This window comes from Chelonia mydas, chromosome 15 (assembly GCF_015237465.2).
Source record: "Chelonia mydas isolate rCheMyd1 chromosome 15, rCheMyd1.pri.v2, whole genome shotgun sequence".
NCBI lineage: Eukaryota > Metazoa > Chordata > Testudines > Cheloniidae > Chelonia > Chelonia mydas.
This window is the reverse complement of record NC_057856.1, coordinates 26812777-26836864: the sequence shown is the minus strand read 5'-3', so window position 1 is coordinate 26836864 and position 24088 is coordinate 26812777. Positions and strand designations below refer to the sequence as shown.

The window sequence follows — 24088 nt, the reverse complement described above, 5'->3', positions numbered from 1 at the left end:
GACCTGCCAATCTACACCAGGGAAAAGACAGACAAGTGAGATTATAAAATACAGGATTCAGATTAAGAAAACTGTGTTGCACAGGTTTGTCACAGCAATGCAACTTTTAACAGTTCCTTCTCCATGCCCTTCTGGATGTTCCCTTTACTCATGCTTACAGCCAGTTAGCTGTTGCCCAGTGCATGGGGTTCAAAGGTTTTATCCAAAAGACACACACACACACCCGCCTCACCCCCCGACACGTCCTGTGATTCTTGCCTCCAGTCTGGAGGTTGCTGTGATCTGCATGTCCCAGGGAATCTTCAAATTCAGCTCAAACCATCCCCTCTGGACTACAAATCCCAGCATACAATGCGCCACCTGGAATTTAGCGGGGGGGGTAGAAATCCCAACATGCCACGCTCCTTCTTGCTCTTAACCCCCCAGCCCCGTGGACTTCTAATGCTACACTGTAAAGCGTCGTTGGCCTATAAACCGCTATGATTAAATTGTGCTGTTGCATGCCGGGATTTGCAGTCTTTGGAGGCCACCTCCACTCTGCGGTGACGACGCCGTTCCAGATCCCGCTCCGCCTCTCCTCCCCCACCCTCCGCGCTTGGAGCGGCTGAGGCGGCCGTTACCTCTGCCCTTTGCCCCTTGACCGCTCTCCCCCGCTTCCTGCCGCAGCCTAAGATGGCGGCGGAGGTGGACTTCGGGGATCGCGAGCTCTTCGAGCAGCTGGACGGGGACGAGGCGGCGGCCCCGACGGCGCAGCCGCTTCATACCCGCTTCGAGGAGGATGAGGAGCTGGAGGAGGCCGGGGAGACGCTGCGGGAGCGGCTGAGGGACTCCGAGGAGACGGTGCGGCAGCTGCGGTCCGAGAATATCCTGACAGGAGGGATCTGGGCCTGGTTTCGGTTCATCCCCGGGCAGGGAACAGCCCCAACCGCGGTCTAGTTTCGCCCCTCATGCTGGTTCCTTTCCGGCGCAGCCTCAGTTCCTGCTTCTCCGGGGCCTGGGCTGAGGAGTCTCCTTGGCCCGCGAGGCACAAAACCTTTCAGCCCCTCTACTGTCCCCCAAAGGAGGGGCGCCGCCTCTTCCCTACTGCCGGGGTGGCGGTCGGGGGGTGTCTTTCTCCCTCCCTCTCAACTCTCTCTCCTCCTCCTCCCCCCCTTCCTCCTCCCCCCCTCCCAATGAACGTGGTCTCTGCTTCACCGGGGTGAGGCTCTGCTACTCCGTGGTCACTGAGTCTAGTTTGGGTTTTGCTGTGAGTTCCGCCACCCCGCTCAGGTCGTAGTGATTTTCTCCGGGGCTGTGTCATCTGGGCAATAACACACAGTATGGCTTGATGAGCTGTTTAAAAATCTCCTTTGGAAAAAAAAAAGTGATTCTAACTCAAATCATCATAGTTTGAAACAAGACTGGATTCCTAGGGATATTGGATGTTACAGTAAAGAAAAAAGATCCCTGGCTGGTCTGAGGGTCATGTTTTTGCGGCTGTCTCAAGCTTTGACCGTTTAAAAGATCATTTTTAGTTTGAAGGGATGGATGCAATGCTTGCCTTGTTCTGAGTTACTTTTGCATTTTGTAACTTTATGTAATCCAACAAAATGGTAAGCAAGTAACTTGAAGAGCAATTCTTTTTAGAGTCATTTGAATGAAATAGTTTTTGTACAGTTCTTTTCATCATATGAGGGTGAGAGATGCGGGTTTTGGGGGGTTGGTTGGCTTGTGTTTTTGTTAATTAAACAATTTTTAACAATTAATCTAAAATGAGAAGGCTCTCGTTCCTCAAATGAAAGAGAGTTGGCAGGTCTGAATTCGTCTTCATCCTCTTTGGCCTTGAGTTTTCAGTTTTTGTTTTTGTGGTGGAAAGATTTGGATTCTTCATCATCTTGTGTTACAACTAAAAATGTGTAAATGAGATGGAAAGTGTATTTAAAAAACAACTTTTCTCTTGGTACTTCAACCTATTTTTTTTCCAGAATAAAGGAAAGCACCAATAAGCGTTTTATAGTTTAGAATTTAAAAATCAATTTTTACATTTTTATGTTGAATTTTAAACCAGAATAAAACCTGTAGCCTTACACTGCGTCCCAAGTTACCAGTGTCTCAGATGTTAACTTGTTTTTAAGCAAGGTGACAACAAGGTGGACTCGGAAATGCTCTTTGTAGCTAAAGTTTTATTCTCCTGTTTTGTTTAGTCTAACTGTGAAGTATTTCTTGGTACTTTCAAACTGTGAAACTGCTGGACTGAGTAAAGTATTTGGAGTTTCCTTTTAAATTAATGTTTTTTCCTTTAGTGGGGATGAAGGTATTTGTGGAGGAAATATGTGTACCAGGGCCAAATGTGACTGTTAGTCCTGCCTGTTTGTATTTCTTAATTTATTCAGCATATTTGTCTTTGTATAGTGGGGTTTTTTAAATGATGATCACTTTCTGGTTCTTTAAATTTCCTTTCACAACTTATAGTTTTAGGCTTGAACTTGTCCATATCTTAGTTCTCCGTTTACGTCTGACTTTCCTTGCATTGCTTTCTCTCCCTGTAATGCTTGCTTTGGTCAGATTTATTTGAGTAATTTTAACTATAGCTTCTGCCATGGGAGTGATGTGTCATCCAGAGTAGATGCCTATCAAGTAGAGACAAAATACCATCAGTCACAGAACTTTTCTATAGTGCATATTGTGAGTTACTGTTTAGAAAGAGACAATTTTCTCTCTTTAAACCTGCTTTTCACACTCACTTTGTTCTAGCCCTCTAAGTTCAGTTTTTTGGTTGGTGAGTTTATGAATGGCTTTATGTAGTGCAATAAAGTAAGTGAAAGAGCCCAAAATCCTGTTCGCTGTTCAGTACAACTATTGTAAGAGTTGATTTTTTCTTAAAGTGGTATACTTTGATTCTAATGATTAATATAGAGGAAACCTGTATTCCTTGACAAATAACTAACATCAAGAACTTAGAAGAAAACTGAAGATTCTGACACGACCAAGGTATGTTAATATTGACTTTTCAAGTTGGAACACTCAAGCAATTGTGTATTGCAGACATAAAATGGACCTATGTTAGGCCAACTTACAGCCACCACAGCAATTGCTGCAGTTTTTCACGTTCATACTACTCTCCTTCTGTTGGCGGTACGTGTCCTCACCAGGAGCGCTTACAGTGACTTAAGGCGGGGGAATGGGGGTTTGAGAGCCCAGGCTCTCAGCTCCCTGCAAAGCTCCCAGCTGGAGCCTGGCTGCTGTCTAGGGCTCTCCCAGTGACAGCCAGGCTCCAACTGGGAGCTTGAGCTGAGAGCTCTGGGTGGCAGCTGGACTCCAGCTGGGAACTCCGTGGGGAGCCCACGGCTCGGGCTCTTAGTACTGGGCAGCAAGGTTCCAGCTGTCAGTACTGCTGGGGCTCACAGCTGAAACACCCCCTCCCTCTCACAGAGCTGTCAGTTAGCCTGACTGCCAACAGGCAATGCAAGTAACCTGAACTACGTTGACTAAGCCTTATGCCTCTAGTCTATGTGGATTTACTATGTCGACGTAGCGGGTGAGTTACAGCAGCAGGAGAAATGCTGTAGTGTGCACGCTTACATAGTTACACTGACTTAACTTTGTAGTGTAGACATGCCCTTAGTAATACAAGATCTAATCAATGAGTATATTTAACATAGACCCTTTCAGAGCATAGGTAGCTTGCCTAATCACCATCTTCTACACGAGCACTGTGAACATATAAAATTATCTTTTCTAGAAAAGGTTTCATTTATTGTTTGTGTTTAAAGTTATTGGGTTTCTAAAATGCCTGAGTACTCTGGACATTATCTCTGTGCATTCAGACTTGAATATATACAATTTAAAGATGTTTTATCTTTTTATATAAATGTTGACATAGCCTGTAGGAAAATGGATTTCTCTGAAATTGAGTAGCATTAATGATCAGATCTGATAATCACTTTGACCTGTTAGAAATTTCTCACTGAATAAATACTAATTGAATACATATATTTGTGGTGATCTGTCAATTTTGAGTTAAACTGCAGCCTGTTGTATTTCTTACATGTGCCAATTAGTAGTAAGAGGAGAGCAGTAATAGTCTTTCAAGCAACTTATTGACATTTCCTGCTGCATTGCTTGAGGTGGAAAAACTGGATTTAAACCGAGGGAGAACTGTAGCCTAGAATAACAGAATCGGTGAAAAGCAAATAGCATTTGTATTGGCGAAGCCTACTGCGTGTCTGCCTTGGGGAAAGTGAGAGTCCCCTTGACTAGTGGCATTGCTGTGATAAAATGAGTGGGCTGCTGCACACACTGTTCTTGCAGAAAGGAGGGGAAAGTAATTACACGGTAACTTTACAGTATCTTTTTTCCTTCCAGTGGACTTTCAGTGGACAGTTCTAAGTTAGATGGACCTTTGTTACAGATTTTATTTATGAACAACGTTATTTCAAAGTAAGTAACTTCCCCTGCTAATAAAGTGTCAGTCTAATTCCCTTTTAAGATTGCCTTTGTTTGGGATTTGTTAGTGTGCAACTGTGACATGTATTAACCCATCTATGGCTGTGTTACAACAGTCTAATATAAACCCATTGTACCCTGGTTACTTATTCAGTTATAGCAAAATGTCTTTAATATCCTGTTTCTGACTGGTACACTACTTTCATATAAGCCTTTTTATAAATATAATTTTCTCAAACATACATATACTGAGGTATGTTTTAGTTAAATGAACACTAACAACTTGATGTTTTAAATTAATTTTTTTTTTTAAAGAAAAGGAGTACTTGTGGCACCTTAGAGACTAACCAATTTATTTGAGCATAAGCTTTCGTGAGCTCAAATAAATTGGTTAGTCTCTAAGGGGCCACAAGTACTCCTTTTCTTTTTGCGAATACAAACTAACACAGCTGTTACTCTGAAACCTTTTTTTTTTAAAGGTGTTTGACAGAACATCCTTTAAGTTCTGAAATGGGTGTTTAGTGCTTATATTTAGAAGCCTCTCTTTAGATGGGCACAAGATTGGCAATACAAAATATTCTCAGGCATACCTCTCCTTCCCTTCCTTTTTATGCACACACCTGTCAGCTGCTCTTTTTATTTTCAGTTTCAGCTCTGCTGCTGCTTTAGTAATCACCGTTTTTAGGGCTTGAGGAAAATGAGTCTAAGTTCCCCAGACCTCTGTGTTTGTGATAAGAAGGTCATCTGACCACAGTGTAGTGAAACAGACTATATATAATATATATATTGCTTTCAAATGCACAAAATGAACAAACTGAAAACTTTTTCTCTAATTTTAAGTATAGTAAGGGTTACTTTTAACAGTTGTACATACAACTGTTAAGTGACATTTCTATCTGAAAAGGTTTGTGTCCCTTTTAAATATAGCTGCTACTGTTTTGCAGTATAAGAACAGAACTGCTAGATAAAAGTATAAAGCCATCAGGAGTTTGGTTGTAAATAGGTACTAAAGGCTGAAATTTAGCATGCAGTCTAATATTACTAACTTCTTTGTTACTAGTATTGCAAAATTTTGAATATTCTTTTTAAAGGAATATTTGGAGTTGTTGCTAACTTATTTCTCATTTAAAACAGTCATTAGACTTTTTCTGCTGTTCATACACGTTTTTTAAAAAGAAAATATCTTTGAAAGAATCCACAAACTGATGCTTATGGTTTGTCTCAGTCAATTTTAGAGCAGCCAAATGAGTGGGAAAAGAAGTGTGAAGTATTGTAAAAGCTGAAAAAGTTGGAGGAGGGGTGTAACTATTGGGTCTGTAGTATATTTCTGTTTCTGTTTTTCCCTTGTCCTATATCCTACTTGGAGCCAGTTTGTAGTACTTTATCCAGTTTAATTTAAGCATTCCAAGCAATGGGACTTGTACCATTTTCCTTGAGAAAGTGGACTGTGGAATAGTTTCTCAAGTACGAAGTCTTTCCTGATGTTTAGCCAATATTTTACACTACTTATGCAAGTGTCCTTGTCCTTGGTAGTTACTTATATTTTTTTAATGTAAAACCAGATTGTTTTTGTTTGTTTTGTTCTAATCTTGATCTAACTATGTGGCTGGATATGTGGCATCCAGTTCCATTTGTCTGTTTAATTTCTTTTCATTATTTAATCCAGTTCTGAAATCCACAAAAACTATATTAAATAGCATGGTTGCAGTTTTGTATGTCTTTCTCTTCCAATTTATAGATGTGATGTGTTGGTTACATTGGGGCAGCATGAAAGTTAGATTTACCAGCTGTACCTTAAGATGTACACATCTAGCAATAAAAGGTTCCAAAATAAAATTCTTATCCTGAACATTGAACAAAGTAACTTAATTAATACAGTGTTCAAAATTTATAATTTCAGTTTCAGGAATCCTTAAATACACACATGCAGTCTGTTGTATTCTCTTATTTCTACCTTTTGCAGGCAGTATCATCAAGAAATTGAGGATTTTATTTCTAGTTTAGCTCAAAAATATGAGGAGCAACAGAGAGCTGAACCAGAAAGGACCCACTTCAATGTTAAGCCTCAGGTATATAAGTTCAAAGAATATAGACCTCATCTGGACTACTGTGTGCAATTCTGGTCTACTATGTTTAAGAAAGATGAATTCAAACTGGAACGGGTTCAGAGAAGGGCTACTAGGATGATCGGAGGACTGAAAACCCTATTTTATGAGACAAGACTCAAAGAGTTTGGCTTGTTGAGCCTAACCAAAAGAAGGCTGAGAGAAAATATGATTGGTCTCTATAAATACATCAGAGGGATAAATACCAGGGAGGGGGAGGAGTTATTTAAGTTAAGCGCCAATGTGGACATAAGAACAAATGGGTATAAACTGGCCATCGGCAAGTTTAGGTTTGAAATTAGACATGGATTTCTAACCATCAGAGGAGTGAAGTTCTGGAACAGCCTTCCAAGGGGCGTAGTGGGGTAAAACTTAACTGGTTTCAAGACTGAACTTGATAAGTTTGTGGAGAGTATGAGACTGCCTACAATGGCACGCAGTTGATCTGTGACTGTTAGCAGCAAATATCTCCAATAAGCTGGTGATGGCACACTAGATGGGGAAGGCTCTAAGTTACTATAGAGAATTCTTTCCCAGGTGTCTGGCTGGTGGATCTTGCCCACATCCTCAGAGTCTAACTGATCGCCATATATGTCATTGGGAAGGAATTTCCTCTGGGTCAGATTGGCAGAGATCCTGAGTTGTTTTTTTTGCCTTCCTCTGCAGCACTGGGTGTGGGTCACTTGCAGGTTTAAACTAGTGTAAATGGTGGATTCTCTGTAACTTGAAGTCTTTAAATCATATTTTGAGGACTTTGGTAACTCAGCCAGAGGTTATGGGCCTATGATAGGAGTTGAGTGGATGAGGTTCTGTGGCCTGCAATGTGCAGGAGTTTAGACTAGATGATCGTGATGGACCATTCTGGTCTTAAAGTCTGAGTTTATAGAAACATAACGGTTTGGGTTTTTTCCCTCCACTTTTTTGGTTGCAATATCACACTGCTAGTATATCCAAATTACGGAAAGATTTTTCCTACTACTTACAAATGGTATATTTTTCTTAAACGTTTGGAAGGAGATAGTTCATTAAGTGAAACAAGGCATTTCTCTTCACCGTCTCCTCCCAACCCTCCCTTTTCTTCTTGCCGTCCCAGAGGCCGAGCATGTTTCCTCCATAGCATTCCCAGCCCATGACACCAAGGTTCTAGCCATGTCGCATCTTGGGTTGTACACAGTATTACCACTAGCCTACAAGTCTCATACTTCATATACTAGCATGTGGTTAATTTGTGTGTACATAGCAATGAAAAGTTGGAATTGGCAATTATATCATCTGTGTTTTATTTGCATAAATTAAGGAGTTTTTTATGTGTTTTTTTTCGACTTATTAGCCATCCAGTATCCTGTTGGAAGAGGACCATAAAGTGACAAGCTCTAATACAATAAAAAAAATTAAGGAAGCTTTCAGTGTAAGTTAAACTTTATATTCTTCACTGGTAATACAAATAGTTCCAAAGTTCTATTCTTACATTTAGTCCACAATGTCGTTATAAAGATATGCAAGGTTTTAGCAACGTAACTCTGATTGACTTTATTAGAATTCATGGTGCTTTAGCTGCATAATACTTGGAAAATTTACCTATATGTACATTCAGAAGGCATGGATGGATGTTTTTGTTATGTTTAAATCCTTAAATAGGAAATAAACTAATTCCATTATTTTTGAAATATTAAAATACTGTGCCTTTCTAATATCAGGTACTCTGATTGAAATACTGACAATTTTTTGACTCTTTCAACAGGTTGTAGGAAGTGTTCTGTATTTTACCAATTTTTGTCTTGATAAACTGGGACAACCTATATTAAATGAAAATCCACAGCTGACAGAAGGATGGGAAATACCCAAGTATCCTGTTTAGTAAAATGGAGCTCCTTTTTTTGTTTATATAACCAAATAACACAATCAGACACAAAGTTGAGATTAAAACTTTTTCTGCAGTTTTAAAAAAAACTTCTAACTATGACAGTCTGCTGGGTCATATCAGTGTTGTATCTGAAATCAACTGAACTATTATTATTTAAAGTAGTTGGATGATAGATGTTTAATATGGTTGACTTGTTCATTGAAGGAATCATGTTCTGCATGAATGAATGTTGCATTCCCATAAACATGCTCTGCTGTCAATCCAAGAATTTCTGTTGGGACCACGTGTGACAGGCTCTGGAATGACTGCTTATTCCAGAAATGCTGGCTGTTTACTTCTATAAAGCAATTTATTTAAAGTGGTGAGGGGGGAGAGCTAACAAATCCTAAATGTACTCTGTGGTGTTTTGACTAAATTTTAACTACATCTTGAAATTTTGGGGGGAAAATGAGTCATATTTAAGCAGAGAATATTTTAGTCCATTTTTCCAGTTGCTCTCTTCAGTATTTGAGAGCTGGAACTCAGGTAGAACATCCTTATTTATGTGATAGTTCTTAATTTCAGAAGAAATTAAATAAAATATATATATAATATATAAATAAAAAAATACCAACAGAAATTGGATGTTCTATCCTTCTCTTCTCTTTTTTCTCTTCTCTTCTCCTTCCCATTCACTTCCTGCCTGCAAAAAGGCCAAAGTCTGTTTAAAGCGCCACAAAGTATTTCTAGGATCTCTATGTTTTGTTAGGCCTGTAGTAAAGGGGGACATTCACAGTCCAGAAGCCCAAAATGTCTGCCCTATTGCTTTATAATTCTGTAAATGATTTAAAGTGTGCCTGCAGCGAGTGAGAAATCCCATCTGTTTAGCAGGCCAACCTGGGTTTGTTATGTCTGCCTTTGACTGCATACACATCACATTATAATTTGCTCTTCCTGTCGTCTGCTTTTTCGTAAACTATCAGGAAATTGAATTAGCACAGCTTCTCTACTGTTTAGAGAGTAGGGTTCTGGTCAATGTAAATATTTTAGTGGCTTCCAAGAAAGTAGCTACATGAAAAGAGGATGGTTTGATGTGTCTGATAGTAAGGGAGAGGGGAAAGACTTTGCAGGGGGTGGGGGGAAATAAACCTTTGGGTCTCAACCTTGACATTTTCTTTAAATGTATCTGTTGCTTTTTATTTCTGAGGTCTGTTTACATATATAAAGGGTGATATACACCTTAATTTAGCTTCTAGTGGCAAGGCCAAAGGAAGACTTCCTTTAGGCTTAGCCAAGGAAGCTTCTGTCTGTTTTGGCAGGTGGCAATACGTACTGAGTAAGTCAAGCTTTCAGGTGGGGACTCCTCTGTACAGATATTTCAGTGAATAAGTTTATAGTGGACTGCAATTGGAATTGATTTCTGTAACTTGAAACTAGGGCTGTCAAGTGATTAAAAACAATTGTGATTAATCACATGGTTAATAATAGAATACCAATTATTTAAATATTTTTGGATGTTTTACATTTTCAAATATATTGATTTCAATTATGACACAGAATACAAAGTGTACAGAGCTCACTTTTATTTTTGATTACAAATATTTGCACTGTAAAAAAACAAAAGAAATAGTATATTTCAATTCACCTAATACAAGTACTCTAGTGCAATCTCTTTATAATGAAATTGAAATTACAAGTGTAGAATTATGTACAAAAAAATAACTGTATTCAAAACCAAAACTATGTAAAACTTTAGAATCTACAAGTCCACTCAGTCCTACTTCAGCCAATTGCTCAGACAAACAAGTTTGGTTACAATTTGAAGGAGATAATGCTGTCCACGTCTTGTTTACAATGTCACCTGAAAGTGAGAACAAGCATTTGCATGGCACTGTTGTAGCCAGCGTCGCAGATATTTATGTGCCAGATGCACTAAAGATTCATATGTTTCATCGTACTTCAACCACCATTCCAGAAGACATGCGTCCATGGTGATGATGGGTTCTGCTTGATAATGATCCAAGGCAGAGCGGACCAACGTATGTTCATTTTCATCATCTGAGTCAGCTGCCACCAGCAGAAGGTTGATTTTCTTTTTTGGTGGTTCGAGTTCAGTCGTTTCCGCATTGGAATATTGCTCTTTTAAGACTTCTGAAAGCATGTTCCACACCTCGTCCCTCAGATTTTGGAAGGCACTTCATATTCTTAGACCTTGGGTCAAGTGCTGTATCTATCCTTAGAAATCTCACATTGGTACCTTCTTTGCATTTTTGTCAAATCTGCTGTGAAAGTGTTCTTAAAACAAACATGTGCTGGGTCATCATCCGAGACTGCTATAACATGAAATATATGTGGTAGAATGCAGATAAAACAGAACAGGAGAGACACAATTCTCCCCCCCCAGTCTCAGTCCCCATGGGTCTGAGTCCTAAATTCTCAGTCATAAATTTAATTAACGCATTCTTTTTTTAATGAGCATCATCAGCATGGAAGCATGTTCTCTGGAATGGTGGCCGAAGCAAGAAGGGGCATATGAATGTTTAACATATCTGACACGCAAATACCTTGTAACACCAGCTACAAAAGTGCCATATGAACGCCTGTTCTCACTTTCAGGTGACCTAGTAAACGAGACGTGGGCAGGATTATTTCCTGCAAATTGTAACCAAACTTGTTTGTCTGAGCAATTGGCTGAACAAGAAGTAGGACTGAGTGGACTTGTAGGCTCTAAAGTTTTACATTGTGTAACCAAAAAAACCCTACATTTGTAAATTACGCTTTCACAGTAAAGAGATTGTGCAACAGTACTTGTATGAGGTGAATTGAAAAATACTATTTCTTTATCATTTTTACAGTGCAAATATTTTTAATTAAAAATAATGTGATCACTGTACACTTTTGATTCTGTGTTGTAATAGAAATCAATATATTGAAAATGTAAAACATCCAAAAATATTTAATACATTTCAATTGATATTCTATTTAACAGTGCGATTAATTGTGATTTAGTTTTTTTTAATCACAGTTAATTTTGACTTAATCGTGTGAGTTAACAGTGATTGATCGACAGCCCTACTTGAAACTTATTCTTGAAAATGCACTTGTAGCTTAACCCATGGGGACATTTTTCTGTATAAAGTACTATCACTGTCAATTAAAACAAGATTGAAATTCTGCTTTGTACAGTAGCAGTTCCTTATTGAAATCTAAGATACCAGCAAGTTTTCAGCCATATTCTCTCTCTGGATGGACAAGAAATACAAGTAAAAGCAAAAAGGTTTGTATTTATCTTAACTATAAAGTTTTTCAGATTAAAAACTTTTTAATAGTCACAATGCACATTTTCGGGTCCAGTATGTGGGGGAATAAATTGCTTTTTATGGTCCTAAATTAAGTTAACAATGTTGAATTTTGCACTAGAAAAGTTTTGGGTTGTTTGGAATATAGGATGCTCAAAAGAGAGGCAGTCAAATTAATGTGTAAGAAAAATCTGTTTCTGAACTAACTGGTTTTGTGCTTTGCTCGCTTTTTCTAGCTAGCATTTTTAAATAAATGACCTTGTCATCTTTGCATTGACGTGCTGTCACATAGCTTTTGTTCTATGCAGGATTTTTTGTTTGGTCTGTTTTCTCTGCATTTAATAGAAAATGATCTTGGAGTAGTTTGTGTAGCCATTGTGAGGAAAAGTAGAATTACTTTGGAAATTCCGGATGACCCTCTGCCTAGTTTTTCCAGCATCTGAAATACCTTATTTCAAATGTAAATAGTAGTCATGGAGGCAAGTTCAGTTTAGCTTTTCTATAATCTTCTGCATACTCAAGTGAAATATTACGTTTTGAAAGAAAAGTAGATTTGCAACCATGCTGCGCTGTAGATACTTCTAGATGGTGGATGAAGTATTCTGAGAGAACAATTTGCACCAAATCTGTTTGAATCATACCTTCTGAGAAAACAAATATGCCTCCCCCTTCTCCTTCAATTCTGTCATTAAAAACAAACCCCTTTTAAGAGACCTTAAAACCTAGGTTGCCCTTAGGGTTGCCAATTTTGGCTGGATATGTTTCTGGAGGTTTCATCACATGATGTAGTCTTTAATTTGAAGATTAATCTTTAATTCCTGGAGACTCCAGGGCAATCCTAGAGGGTTGGCAACCCTGGTTGTCCTCTTTATCCGCTCTCCCTTATCCTGTTGGTAAAAGTGACCACACACAGGGAACTAACTAACCAAGTGCTTAAAGAGGCACTAAATTTAAACTTGGCCCAAATATTAAATCTTTTGAAAACCAGCCTTTTTAAAATCAAATATCAATAGAAACACTTCTATGATTTAAAAAAAATTCCAAGAACTATTGTTTTTAGATAAGATAGTATTCTCTTGCAGCGTTTCAGACCCAAACACTGAAGCACTAAGAACCTGAAAATGAATCTGTGACAACAAACAAAATTGAAACTGGCTTCAAATTTCATTTTCCTAGATGAGAGAAATTCAGACAGTGAATTGAGCATATTAGCAAGTAAATGAGATTTCTAAAATGTTCTTATAATAATCCAGAGTGGTGGTTATAGCATCTGAAAATAATTGTTTACAGCATATCTGTGAAGTAGATAGTGTCCTTTTAACCGAATCCTTCAACTACATCGCTTTTATAATTATCTCCTTTCCTTCTTTTCCCCCAGCCTTTGTTGTCTGCAGGGAGCGTGGAAGCTCCTTGCAAATGGGGGAGCAGAGTGGGAGGTACTGGGAGCTGGCTCCAGGCTGGGAAGGAGGATCCCAGGGTTGCTACTAGACCCATTCCAGCCCCTTCAGGTCCTGCTCCCCCACTTGATCCCAGGTGGCACCACAGCCTCTCCATCCACTCCAGGTCCTGCTCCCATCCCTTCAGCGGCTTCTCTAGTCCCAGGGAGTCCTGTTGCCACCTCCATGCCTCTTCCCCTCCCCCTGGCTTACAGGAGTTCACATGGCAGCAGAACCCCCACAATATTTCCATTACAGGGTTGATAGCCCCCTACACCCCGATTGTCTAGATTGTAAGGTGTGGGGGGCAGAAACCTGATCTTACCTTGCTAGCTATTTGCAAAGCAACTAGCATACTATTGACATTTATATAACTTTCATTAAAAAATATTTCAGTCAAAGGAAAGAGAGTTCTTTAATGGTCACTATCTTCCTAAAGGGACATAATCTAATTTCTGTCTGAAAATATTACTTCAACTCTTATCTTTTCAGTTTTTGTTTTCTGCATTTGATAGTGCTTTATGTGGCTTTCTCCGTGATTAGTTTCTCATGTTTCACCTGACAGCAACAGAAACACTTTTTTTAAATAGGAAGATGTGATTTTTTTTATTTATTTTTTTTTATTTTTGTTTAAACTACAAAAATTGGGAGGAAGATGTATGTTTAGGTATAGTACACAAGTTACTTTACATATTTCTTAAAACTGAATATATTTCAAGTTAATGTAAATCTCTGCATGTAATAGAATAATGAAGAATAAGTATGCACTTCACTTCAGAAGTACATTTTTAAAGGGATAAACTTACAATATAAATTTATTTTATTGCTTTCCTTAAACAGGCCAAAACCTCATTGTTTCAATTGTGGTTCTGAAGAGCATCAGATGAAAGATTGTCCAAAGGTAAGCTTTTCCTCAATATCTAAAATTCTCTGAATTACACAAAATATATTTCGGTGCAACAGGACGTTTGTAGAATGGGAAGAATCATATTGGTCATGATCTTTAATTAAAGATGAATAACTGTATGTATATCTCCGTAACACTTGTAACTTCAGAGATTTAAATCAGTATTTTAAATGAGCCTATCGTAGCATAATACACCTCTACCCCGATACAACGTGATCCTCGGGAGACAAAAAATCTCACCGTGTTGTAGGTGAAACCACATTATATCGAACTTTCTTTTGGCCCCTCTGTTCCTTGTTCCCTGGCCACCCTCTCCAGAGACCCCTCGCCCCCTGCTCCCTAACAGGCACTCACTGGCAGTGGCGGGAAGCGGAGCAATGCGGCCCCAGCCCACTCCACTCCGCCAGCTCCCAGCTGCGGTGCTCCGCTTCCCACTGCTGGTGAGCGTGGGGAGGTTGGGGAAAGGACGCCCCCTGTACTCGCTGGCGGTGGGAAGCAGAGTGCCGCAGCTGGGAGCTGGCGGAGTGGAGCGGGTTGGGGCTGGGCTGCTTCGCTTCCTACCACCGGTGAGTGTGGGGAGGTTGGGGAAAGGATGCCCTCTGCACTCACCGGTGGCAGGAAGCGGAGCGATGCAGCCCCAGCCTGCTCTGCTTTCCTTTCCCCAGCCCCAGACGTGTTGGTCGGGGAAAGGTTCCGCGCTCACCTCTGGCGGGAAGCGGAGCACTGCGGCTGGGAGCTGGCGGAGTAGAATGGGCTGGGCTGGGGCCGGGCTGCTCCGCTTCCATCGCTGCCAGTGAGTGCAGGGGGGATCCCTTCCCCCAAACCCCCTCCCCTGAGTAACACAGCTGGGGCCGGGGCGAGGGAAGTGGAGCGGGCTGCTCCTGGCCCCCCACAAATCCCCCGGGCCACTCTGGGACTGCGGGCCCCACCCCCGTCTCCTGCCTCCCAGACCTGGGGCAGGGGGAGCCCCTGACCCCTCCCGAGACCTTCTGCCTCTTATCCAACCCCTCAGCCCCAGCCCGGCGCCCTTAACACGCTGCTCAGAGCAGCGTGTCGGAGGTTTACCTCATTGTATGCGAACCTGCGTTATATCAGATCGCGTTATATCTGGGTAGAGACGTAGTTTGATCCTCCCTTTTTTAAAGAAAAGTCTCTTTACATGTTTCTAGCTTTCCCACTGAAGCTGGCAGATTTCTAAGTTACACTGGAAGTTATAATAAAAATGAAACCATTCAGTGAAACAATGAGCTGGCCTTGGTCTTTTGATGTAAGATGTGTTCCATGCCCTTGACGGGTAACTTTCAAGCAGCTTTTAATAACTTGGTTTGGGTTGAGTGAATTGTGTGCTTAAATTGCAAGTTGCATTATGGTGAGTCTCCCAACTCTATTGTCTTTAAGCCACGGAATGCTACCCGTATAAGTGAGAAAAGAAGAGAGTTCATGGAAGCCTGTGGTGAAGCAAGTAACCAGAACTTTCAGCAACGTTATCATGCAGACGAAGTAGAAGAGAGGTTTGGGAAGTTTAAACCAGGAATAATAAGGTATTTTCCCCCCCCGTGTCTTCCCCCCTCCACACACATTGATTGGATCACTGTACTTCTCACAGACGCATCAAATAACTTTTCTGCTATTTGTAATGTACAAAAGTTGACACTTACTGTATAATAATTCTCTTGGTAACTATATCTTCAGTTGTGTTAAGACCCCTTTTGTAAATGTCTTCATGTGTTGATAAATTCCTCAAGTTTTTTTCTTTTCATGCTGAAACTTACCCCATTAATTCTACCCTGTCCAAAGTTTTCCCTGATTTGACATGTACTGAGTCCTCAGGTTAGTCTTTTAATGAGGGAGACTACAAATATTTCTGTGGTTCCTGTGACCCCTTTTTTAGGGTCATTAACAGTTCATGCTGGATTCAGGAAATTTTAAGCTTTTCATTTAAAATATTTTTTCTATATAAAATATGGCTATCCTGTTTAACAAGAAGACAGCACTTCGGTTTAATCTAGCTTTACAGGAAGGATGTCTTTTCCTATACAGATTACCTTAAAGGTTATAAGTTTCATCTCACAAATCCAGAATGAATTGTGGCTCTCATAGTAGAGGCAACTTTCTAAGATCTAGATTTAGACGTACATCCATTTATTTGCATTGTATAGGCAAGTTAATGTCAGAATGAGAACTGTTAGAATGTGAATTTTAGCTTTCTAATTTCCTGATTTGTCATTTAACTTTGTAATCTTTAACATTAAAGTAGTTCTGCATCTAATATAATTCAAATAGATATCCCAAGGGATTAACAAGGTATACAAATGAAACAACTTTAATTTTTTTTCCTCTAGAAGGTGACTGTCTTGCTTTTATAACTAGAGACTTCTGTAACTGAGTAACTTAATCTTAAATCAACTAAAAGTCTTAAAATATATGACAATGGTTATAGGAAGATTATTTTTGAGTTTTGGTATTCCTATGTTCTATCTAGTGAAGAACTTCAAGATGCGCTTGGTGTCACAGATAAGAGTCTTCCTCCATTTATATATCGCATGCGCCAGTTGGGTTACCCACCAGGTTGGCTCAAAGAGGCTGAACTGGAGGATTCAGGACTTGCACTTTATGATGGAAAAGGTAAGTAGTATGCAGCTAGGAAAGCCTAGCTGACTGTAGAGGTAACGCATTTCCTTCCTACTTAAAGGAAGAATGAAACTACTGAACTCTTGAGTATACAAGTTTGCTAGTTGCTTGACATTGACTGTGGGTTATAATTAAGGCTAAGATTTTTGTCATGGTTATTTTTAGTAAAAGTCAGACAGGTCACAGGCAATAAACAAAAATTCACGGAAGAGTGACCTGCCTGTGACATTTGCTGCTGCGGCTCGATAGTTTCCCCTGTCACCGTGGTGGCTGGGAGCTGCAGGGTTCTTGCCCCCCGCCCGCCCCCGCAAGGCTGTTTGTGCTGGAACCCTGAAGAGGCTGTCACCTGTCACTGAAACCCTGCAGGGAGACCTTGAAAAGGCTTGCCTGTTGCTGGACTCCTGCTGGGGCCCCACTGGCTGCTAGCTCCAGTCCCGCAGACCTAGGGGCTGAAGCATAAAATGTCACGGAGGTCTCTGGAAGTCACGGCTTCCTTGACTTCCATGACCTCCATGACATAAACGTAGCCTTAGTTATAATTGCCACTGGTTGAGAGAGATGGTGTGAAAACAATCAAGGTTGCAGTAGAATTACTTTTAGTTTACTCTTTTTCCTGTTTTCACATTCTCCTGTGTGGGAGATGTCCCTGTCTGGTCATCCTGGCATTCTACTGAAGATAGACTGCAAAATAATTCATAGAATCATAGACTTTAAGGTCAGAAGGAACCATTATGATCATCTAGTCTGACCTCCTGCACAATGCAGGCTACAGAATCTCACCCACCCACTCCTGCAATAAATCTCTCATCTATGTCTGAGCTATTGAATTCCTCAAATCATGGTTTAAAGACTTCAAGGGGCAGAGAATCCTCCAGCAAGTGACCCGTGCCCCATGCTGCAGAGGAATGTGAAAAACGCCTGGGGCCTCTTCCAATCTGCCCTGGAGGAAAATTGCCATATTTGGGGTTGGGAAGGAATCAGCTGAACCCTGAGCATGTGGGCAAGATTCACCAGCCAGATACCCAGAAAAGAATTCTCTGTAGTAACTCAGATCCCACCCCATCTAATATTCCGTCACAGGCCATTGGGCCTATTTACCGTGAATAGTTAAAGATCAGTTAATTGCCAAAATCATGTTATCCCATCATACCTTCTCCTCCATAAACCTACCGAGTTTAATCTTGAAGTCTTTTGCCCCCACTGCTTCCCTTGGAAGGCTGTTCCAGAACTTCACTCCTCTGATGGTTAGAAACCTTCATCTAATTTCAAGTCTAAACTTCCTGATGGCCAGTTTATATCCATATGTATATGTTCTTGTGTCTATGTTGGTACTGAGCTTAAATAATTCCTCTCCCTCTCTATAAATATATCATAGGGATAAATACCAGAGAGCAATCATATCTCCCCTCAGCCTTCTTTTGGTTAGGCTAAACAAGCCAAGCTCCTTGTGTTAATACAATTGTCCGCAGAGGCACATGACTTCACCACCACCACCATCCTGCCCTGATTTAAAAAGGAGTGGTTTGGTTACAAGGCAATATTTCTGAATGGTCCTGGGCTCTGACACTGACTTTGATCTTGGCGTGCTAAAGCTTGGATTTATAACCATTTCTGGGTGTGCCAGAGCTTCAATTTTAGGGCATGCTGCAAAGCTAATGGATTTTTCTTTGGCTTTTGGGGAATGCATGGATAGAAATAGGGATAATAGCAATAGCCCTCGCATAACACATTCTTTTTTTCTGGTAGCTGTTTTCTTCCTGCATCAGATGTGCTCCTTACAGGAAAGGTTGAGACTGCTGTGAGCCAGTTTTTCTTAGTTTCTCCAGTCATGTTTAAAAATACCAATACTGCTTGACACCTAGCTTTGCTATGACAGTGAAGCAGCTCTGCTCTTGCTGAAATGACTTAATCACATGGTTGGAAGGATTTTGTCCCTTTGATCTCACTATCTTTTAAACCTCTGATACTAGACCATGGAGTTTGTGGAAAAGCTATTTAAGTTTCATATATGACCTGCTGTCAGACCTGCTCTTGCTTGATCACACTTTTTCAAAGTTCCGTAATTATTTCTATGTTAATGTTTTGTACTCCCTCATTCAGACTTGTCTAGAGCATATATCAAAGCCCAAGTTCTCTTCTCTGTTTTTTTAAAAAAAAAACAAAACCCAAAGACTTAATTTATTACTGAGTAGTTTGCCAATTTCGTTACATTTTAATGCTGATTATTCTCTATCCCCACAGTTAAGTAGCAATGATACAAGACAATCTCCTGATTTCCTATCATGTGTATTACCTGATTGAGGTATTTAAGATGATAGAAAAAATAATTAATCTTCTTTTCTCTTCAGAGTGACATTATTCTTTATCAGTTGCTCTTCCAGTTCATTCTCTCAAGAGAATTCAATTGATCCAGACTGCATCAATAAAGCCTATGACTAGCACAAATTGTTAGCACACATTTCTCCTATCCACTCTCCTTACACAGGCTTTGCAAACACTTCAGCAATTATTGTAAAACTTTAATTAACCTTATAAGTCTTGCTTACTTAGATTAAGTTGTATCTCCTAGCACTCCATTCCACACTCATGTCCTTAGTTAATGGTTCATTAACCACATCCACATAGAAATTGTTGCCAGAGTCTTAGATATTTGTTTCTCAGGGCTGTGTTGCTCTGTGCCTAGCTTGGTTAAATTGTCCAATTCTGAATGTGTTAAAAGAAGATGGAGGACATTCCTAGTTTATCAAGTGTTTTAGTTGGTATTAAAACTTCAAACTGTGGTGCTTCTTGATGAAACCTCATGAGAAAGTGTTCATTTTATTATTTTAATTCAGTGTCTGGCAGCAGGAAAACTATAATTTATGTATGGCCATTCTAAAAATATTAATATTTCCCTTGCCCTCTTTCCTTGTTCAACTTTCTTGTTGTGGAGAAACTTTTTTCCACATAACCACCCCACTATAGTCTTGGGTTTCCTTAAGTATCTCACTATTAAGGAGAGACCCCAAAGAGACCAGTAGTGGAAAATTACTCGAGTCAGTGGAACAAGAATAAGCAAAGCTGGTTCTTTACCTTCTTGTGTAGTGTGCCATTCTTTCCTTATCTGCCCTAGCTATGCCAATTCCTTGAGGTAATGAAGACTGACTCCCACAGCCAAAAAAAAGAGAGCAATGATTTCCAGACCTGTCTTAAGGCCCTGAGTGGAAAGAACACAAGCTAGTGACACAGAACATAGGATCAAACAACAGATGTAATGTTCTAGAGCCAAATTCTGCAAGGATACCAATAGTAGTGTCAGAATACTGCTCTGGCTTTAGTTGGGACTTCAGTGGAAGCTGTGCACGCATCTAATGAGAAAATTTGCCACTGTATTCCTGCTACATTGGTTGCAAACCTTTTCTCTAAACTGTATTTCAACTTTGCAATGTGTTTTTTTTCTGCTGCAACTTTTTCTCTAACATTTTTCCTCAGTAGCAATATTAACATTTTATGATACTTTGTTATAGATGCTACTGGTGGTGAAACAGAAGATGAAAGATCCTATCAACAAAACAAGTGTGTCACTTACGATGTCTCTAAGTTAATAAACTATCCGGGCTTTAATATGTCTGCTCCAAGTGGGATCTCTGATGTAAGTGTATATGCTACACACAATTGGTGTGGTATTCTAAAACAAAACATTATTACCTACTTGTGGATTATTCAAACTTTGATGGTCAACTTCAAATAAGTTTGTTTTGAATTAGCCATTATTTGGGGGGGGGGAGGGAATTAAGTATTTAAAAGTTAATAAAGATCTCCTGAAGAAACCTGTGCAATAAACAGTCTATCTGGACTTTTGCTGATGCTAGTAAACCTCCTCCAGGAGGCTATTAATATATAATGCTGCTTATTTCCACTATGAGACAGGAGCATATAATACTGTACCTGATGCTGATATTCAGATTGTCACTTAAATGCCAGTATTTTTAAAACAAAGCTGAATGCACGTTATTCATATGGATCTAAATTTTCTAAAAGTAAAAAATGTTCTTGAAAGGAGAGTATTACCATGGCAATGCTGTACCATATAATCTTTATCTTTGCTAAACAAAAACTACATCATAATGTGTCTCAGGAATTGATGCATAAGTTCAGTAATGCATCTTTTAACATTTGGACAAAATGGGGCAGGTTAAGAAACCAGTTAAATAGGCACCTGTTGAGCCTTGATGTTGAAAGGTGCCGTAAAGAATTTTTTATTCCTTACACTGTTTTCTATCTGTTGGTTAAGAGTGGCCTCTTAATGTAGCTTTTCCTCAGTCTTCTTTGTTTTGAATGTATTGTCATAGGTTTTAGCTTAACTATTACTAATAATTAGGAAGACTTTATTCAAGTTGTAGCTCTTTATGTTCACTTTTCCTCCTGAACTAAATTTTAATAGCTACACTTCAAACTTTGAATAAGAGGTTTGCAACAAAATTGGCTAATATCTCGTTAAACTGGTGCTGTGTTTTCTCACCCAATATAGCTCTATGCAGCAGACATTTATATTTGCAAGTTGGAATGTAGCTCATCTTTTTTGCTAAAAATTCATATTTAGGGATCTTCCTCCTTCCCAGTTAGACAAATTTCTGATCGGAACATTTACTAATCTCAGTCCATATCATGTGTGTTATAGTTGCATGTGCATTATTAGCCACAGCATACTGAATGTCGAGCTTTATTGCTGATTTGTTTTTGTCTTTTTTCCTGTAGGAATGGAGGATATTTGGTTCCATACCCATGCAGCCATCTCAACAGAAGGACGTTTTTGCTAGCTACCTTTCTAATTTTCAGGCGGTGAATATATTTGTTATGTTTGCATACAAAAAATTGGAAAAATCTTGTATTTCTGTATTGATGTTACCAGTTGTCAGTGGTCTCTTGCCTCCAACTTTGGCCAAAGATGGCTAATAGAAGGTATTGGGTCTTGGTGTGAAGTCCTGAGGTTTTCATCAGTACAATAGCCAAAAACAGTTCACGAGACGAGAAGGTAGCTCCTGAATAAACCATTACTCTTGTCCATATCCTTTTTAATCTTTTGGGCTGCCTGTTTGATTTCAAAAACCACTATCTTATAAAACAACTTAGACTTTCTCTTTATCTGATCATCTCCTAAACCCAGTGCTAAAAGACTCTCTAGTTCATAGTTTGTAGGAACAGTTAGCTTTCCATTTGGATATATGCCTAAGTTTTAAATTTTGTGCGGACTATATCTGAATTCCATACTTGTCTAAAGGTCCACTTTATAGTTGATTGTCATAGGCATGCTTTCAGATGTTTCATGGTTTAACAGCTTAATACTATGTTTACAGGACATATGTGGCAACTTTGTTACATAACTTTCTCTGAGACCTTACTGTAAATGTTTAACTCCAACCTAGTGTTTCTTGCTTGACGCAAGGAACAGTAGGTTTAATTTCAGTCTCCTGTTTCTTAAGCTGGAAGTACATTACAATTGACCAGACTTTTTTATGGGGGTTGAGAGTAAAGCATTAAGTTGTTCTATAGGTAATTAAAGAACAATTTCTATGAGATTGCTACAAAGGAAATGTCCTGTTCATGTGACATGGTGGCTTCATGAGATCTAGTTGGGTAAGCATGGAGAAAAAGAGTGTTCTTGAGGCTCTTATAGGGATGCAGACAAAATTCCTTTCTCATTCACCACTGAAAAACTAAACAAGATTGCTGGGGTTTTTTATTCAACTACATTAAATGTCTCAAGTTTCTCTGACAGCTCAATATTTTGCTTACAAAATGGACCCTATCAAATTGAGATCATTGAGGATTATAATTAGTATTTTTGTAGCAGGAAATATTGCCGCCTTATTTCACATAAGAGTACCTGTATAATACTAATTTGTATTCTGTTTTCCTGGCTAACTTTTCCTCAGCCAAGTCCAAAATCTAGCAATAAAAGGTCTGCATATCCATCAAGTTCTCACAATTCAAAGAAGGTAAAAGGAGACAATTCAGCAGTATCAGTAGCTGACATGGACATGGATTCCGGTATAGTTTTCTTTTTTGCAATTATGATTTTATACTTTCAGAATAACTCACTCCTTACTCTGTAGTGAAATGTGGACTTCAATGCTAACATGGTTATCAATATTTCAGTTCATACTGAATTCCTGACACATTATCTAAATGTATTGTATGATATTTTAACTGTACTGCTAAAATAGAGAACTAACCATATTTGTCAAATGCTTGTATTTTGGATTACAGTTGGGTCTTCTGTAATTTACCAATATTCTTTGTCAGAGTATTTTACTCTGTGTTGTAACAGAGTGAGGGCTATAGCTCAGCCCAAGAGAAGTGGAATCTTTAGGTTGCCACTCCCAATCTAGACCGGTTCAGTAGTGACCATTGTTATTTGGGTCACTGAATAACCCACAGAAACATGAGTTGGTCCCATCCAAATTTTGGTGGACAGGTATTCTCACTACAGCTGATGCCATCATTGGTATTTTCAGAAGAGACCAACTGTCAAGTGGGCATAGAATTTGAATTGCCTTTCACCCTTAAGTGAGAGAAGGCATAAGAATGGTCCAGTGATTTAGCTTTGGGTTTGGGAGATCTGGGGTCAAGTTTTTCCTCTTACCATAGATTTCCAGTGTAATCTCGGGCAAGTCACTTATCTTCTCTGAACCTCAGTTACTCATCTCTAAAATTAGGATTATAATATTTCTACCTCAGAGGGATGTTTGTGATAACGTATACATTAGTGAGAGGTTGTTAGACTACAGTAATGGGGGTCATATAATTACCTACGGTAGACAGAAGTGGCACAAATTGGAAATGAGGGCCAAGGAACCTTGTACTGCAGATACTTTCTCTGTGGATAAACTGTTTAGTTTTAGGGCTGTCACTCTTGCACTTTTCTAAATCCACTTTTTAGAATTAGGGGGTGGGAAATTACACATTTTGAAATCATGAATTTTACCTGATTATAAGTTTGAACTAAGAAAATTCCCATAATAGAATCAGGATTAAAAATATACTCTCCAAGCTAACATGTTTTAGTGTTGAATATTAGTATACCATATAAGAAAGCTGGGAGGCAAAATCTAAATCAGTGAAACAATTTTTCCTAGTTCTCCCTAGATTTTTATGGTAGACTTAATCAACTGGGTTTGCCACCCACAGAATTCTCTAATTTACTGTTTAGAGGTATCATTTTATATTTACTAAAATAATAAATTTGAAGGGCTAATGTGTAAAAACAAGAATACTGTTTATATAGCACCAAACAGTGCATTTGATCTTGAATAAGCCCCAAAGAGTTCCCTGCTCTGACGACTTAACAGTTTAAATGAAGCAAAGATAAAATGTCGTAGAAAATTCAGAAGAAGGAGATAATTTCAATTTTTTTTATTCTAAATTGTTCCATTCTTACAACTTGTGGATTGCAACAGAAG

The 24088-nt window shown here is 39.2% G+C and overlaps 1 protein-coding gene across 3 annotated transcripts in view; it reads left to right on the top strand.

Moving 5' to 3' along the window:
* The first annotated feature begins 634 nt into the window (after positions 1-634).
* Positions 635-24088, top strand: part of ZCCHC8 (zinc finger CCHC-type containing 8) — a 34560-nt gene continuing 11106 nt past the window's right edge. For 2 of the 3 annotated variants that reach the window (XR_005222350.2, XM_007058304.4), the window contains exons 1-13: positions 636-862; positions 2928-2970; positions 4345-4419; positions 6389-6494; positions 7861-7938; positions 8272-8375; positions 11585-11650; positions 13949-14009; positions 15414-15556; positions 16498-16640; positions 20153-20277; positions 21384-21467; positions 22562-22676. Coding sequence is in view for 2 of the 3 variants with exons in the window: in XM_007058304.4 (XP_007058366.2) it covers positions 673-862; positions 2928-2970; positions 4345-4419; positions 6389-6494; positions 7861-7938; positions 8272-8375; positions 11585-11650; positions 13949-14009; positions 15414-15556; positions 16498-16640; positions 20153-20277; positions 21384-21467; positions 22562-22676 (1333 nt within the window). In the remaining variant the exon portion in view is untranslated. Of the gene's footprint in view, positions 863-2927; positions 2971-4344; positions 4420-6388; positions 6495-7860; positions 7939-8271; positions 8376-11584; positions 11651-13948; positions 14010-15413; positions 15557-16497; positions 16641-20152; positions 20278-21383; positions 21468-22561; positions 22677-24088 lie in introns of all 3 variants that reach the window. The other variant, XM_043529743.1, reaches the window with a different exon arrangement.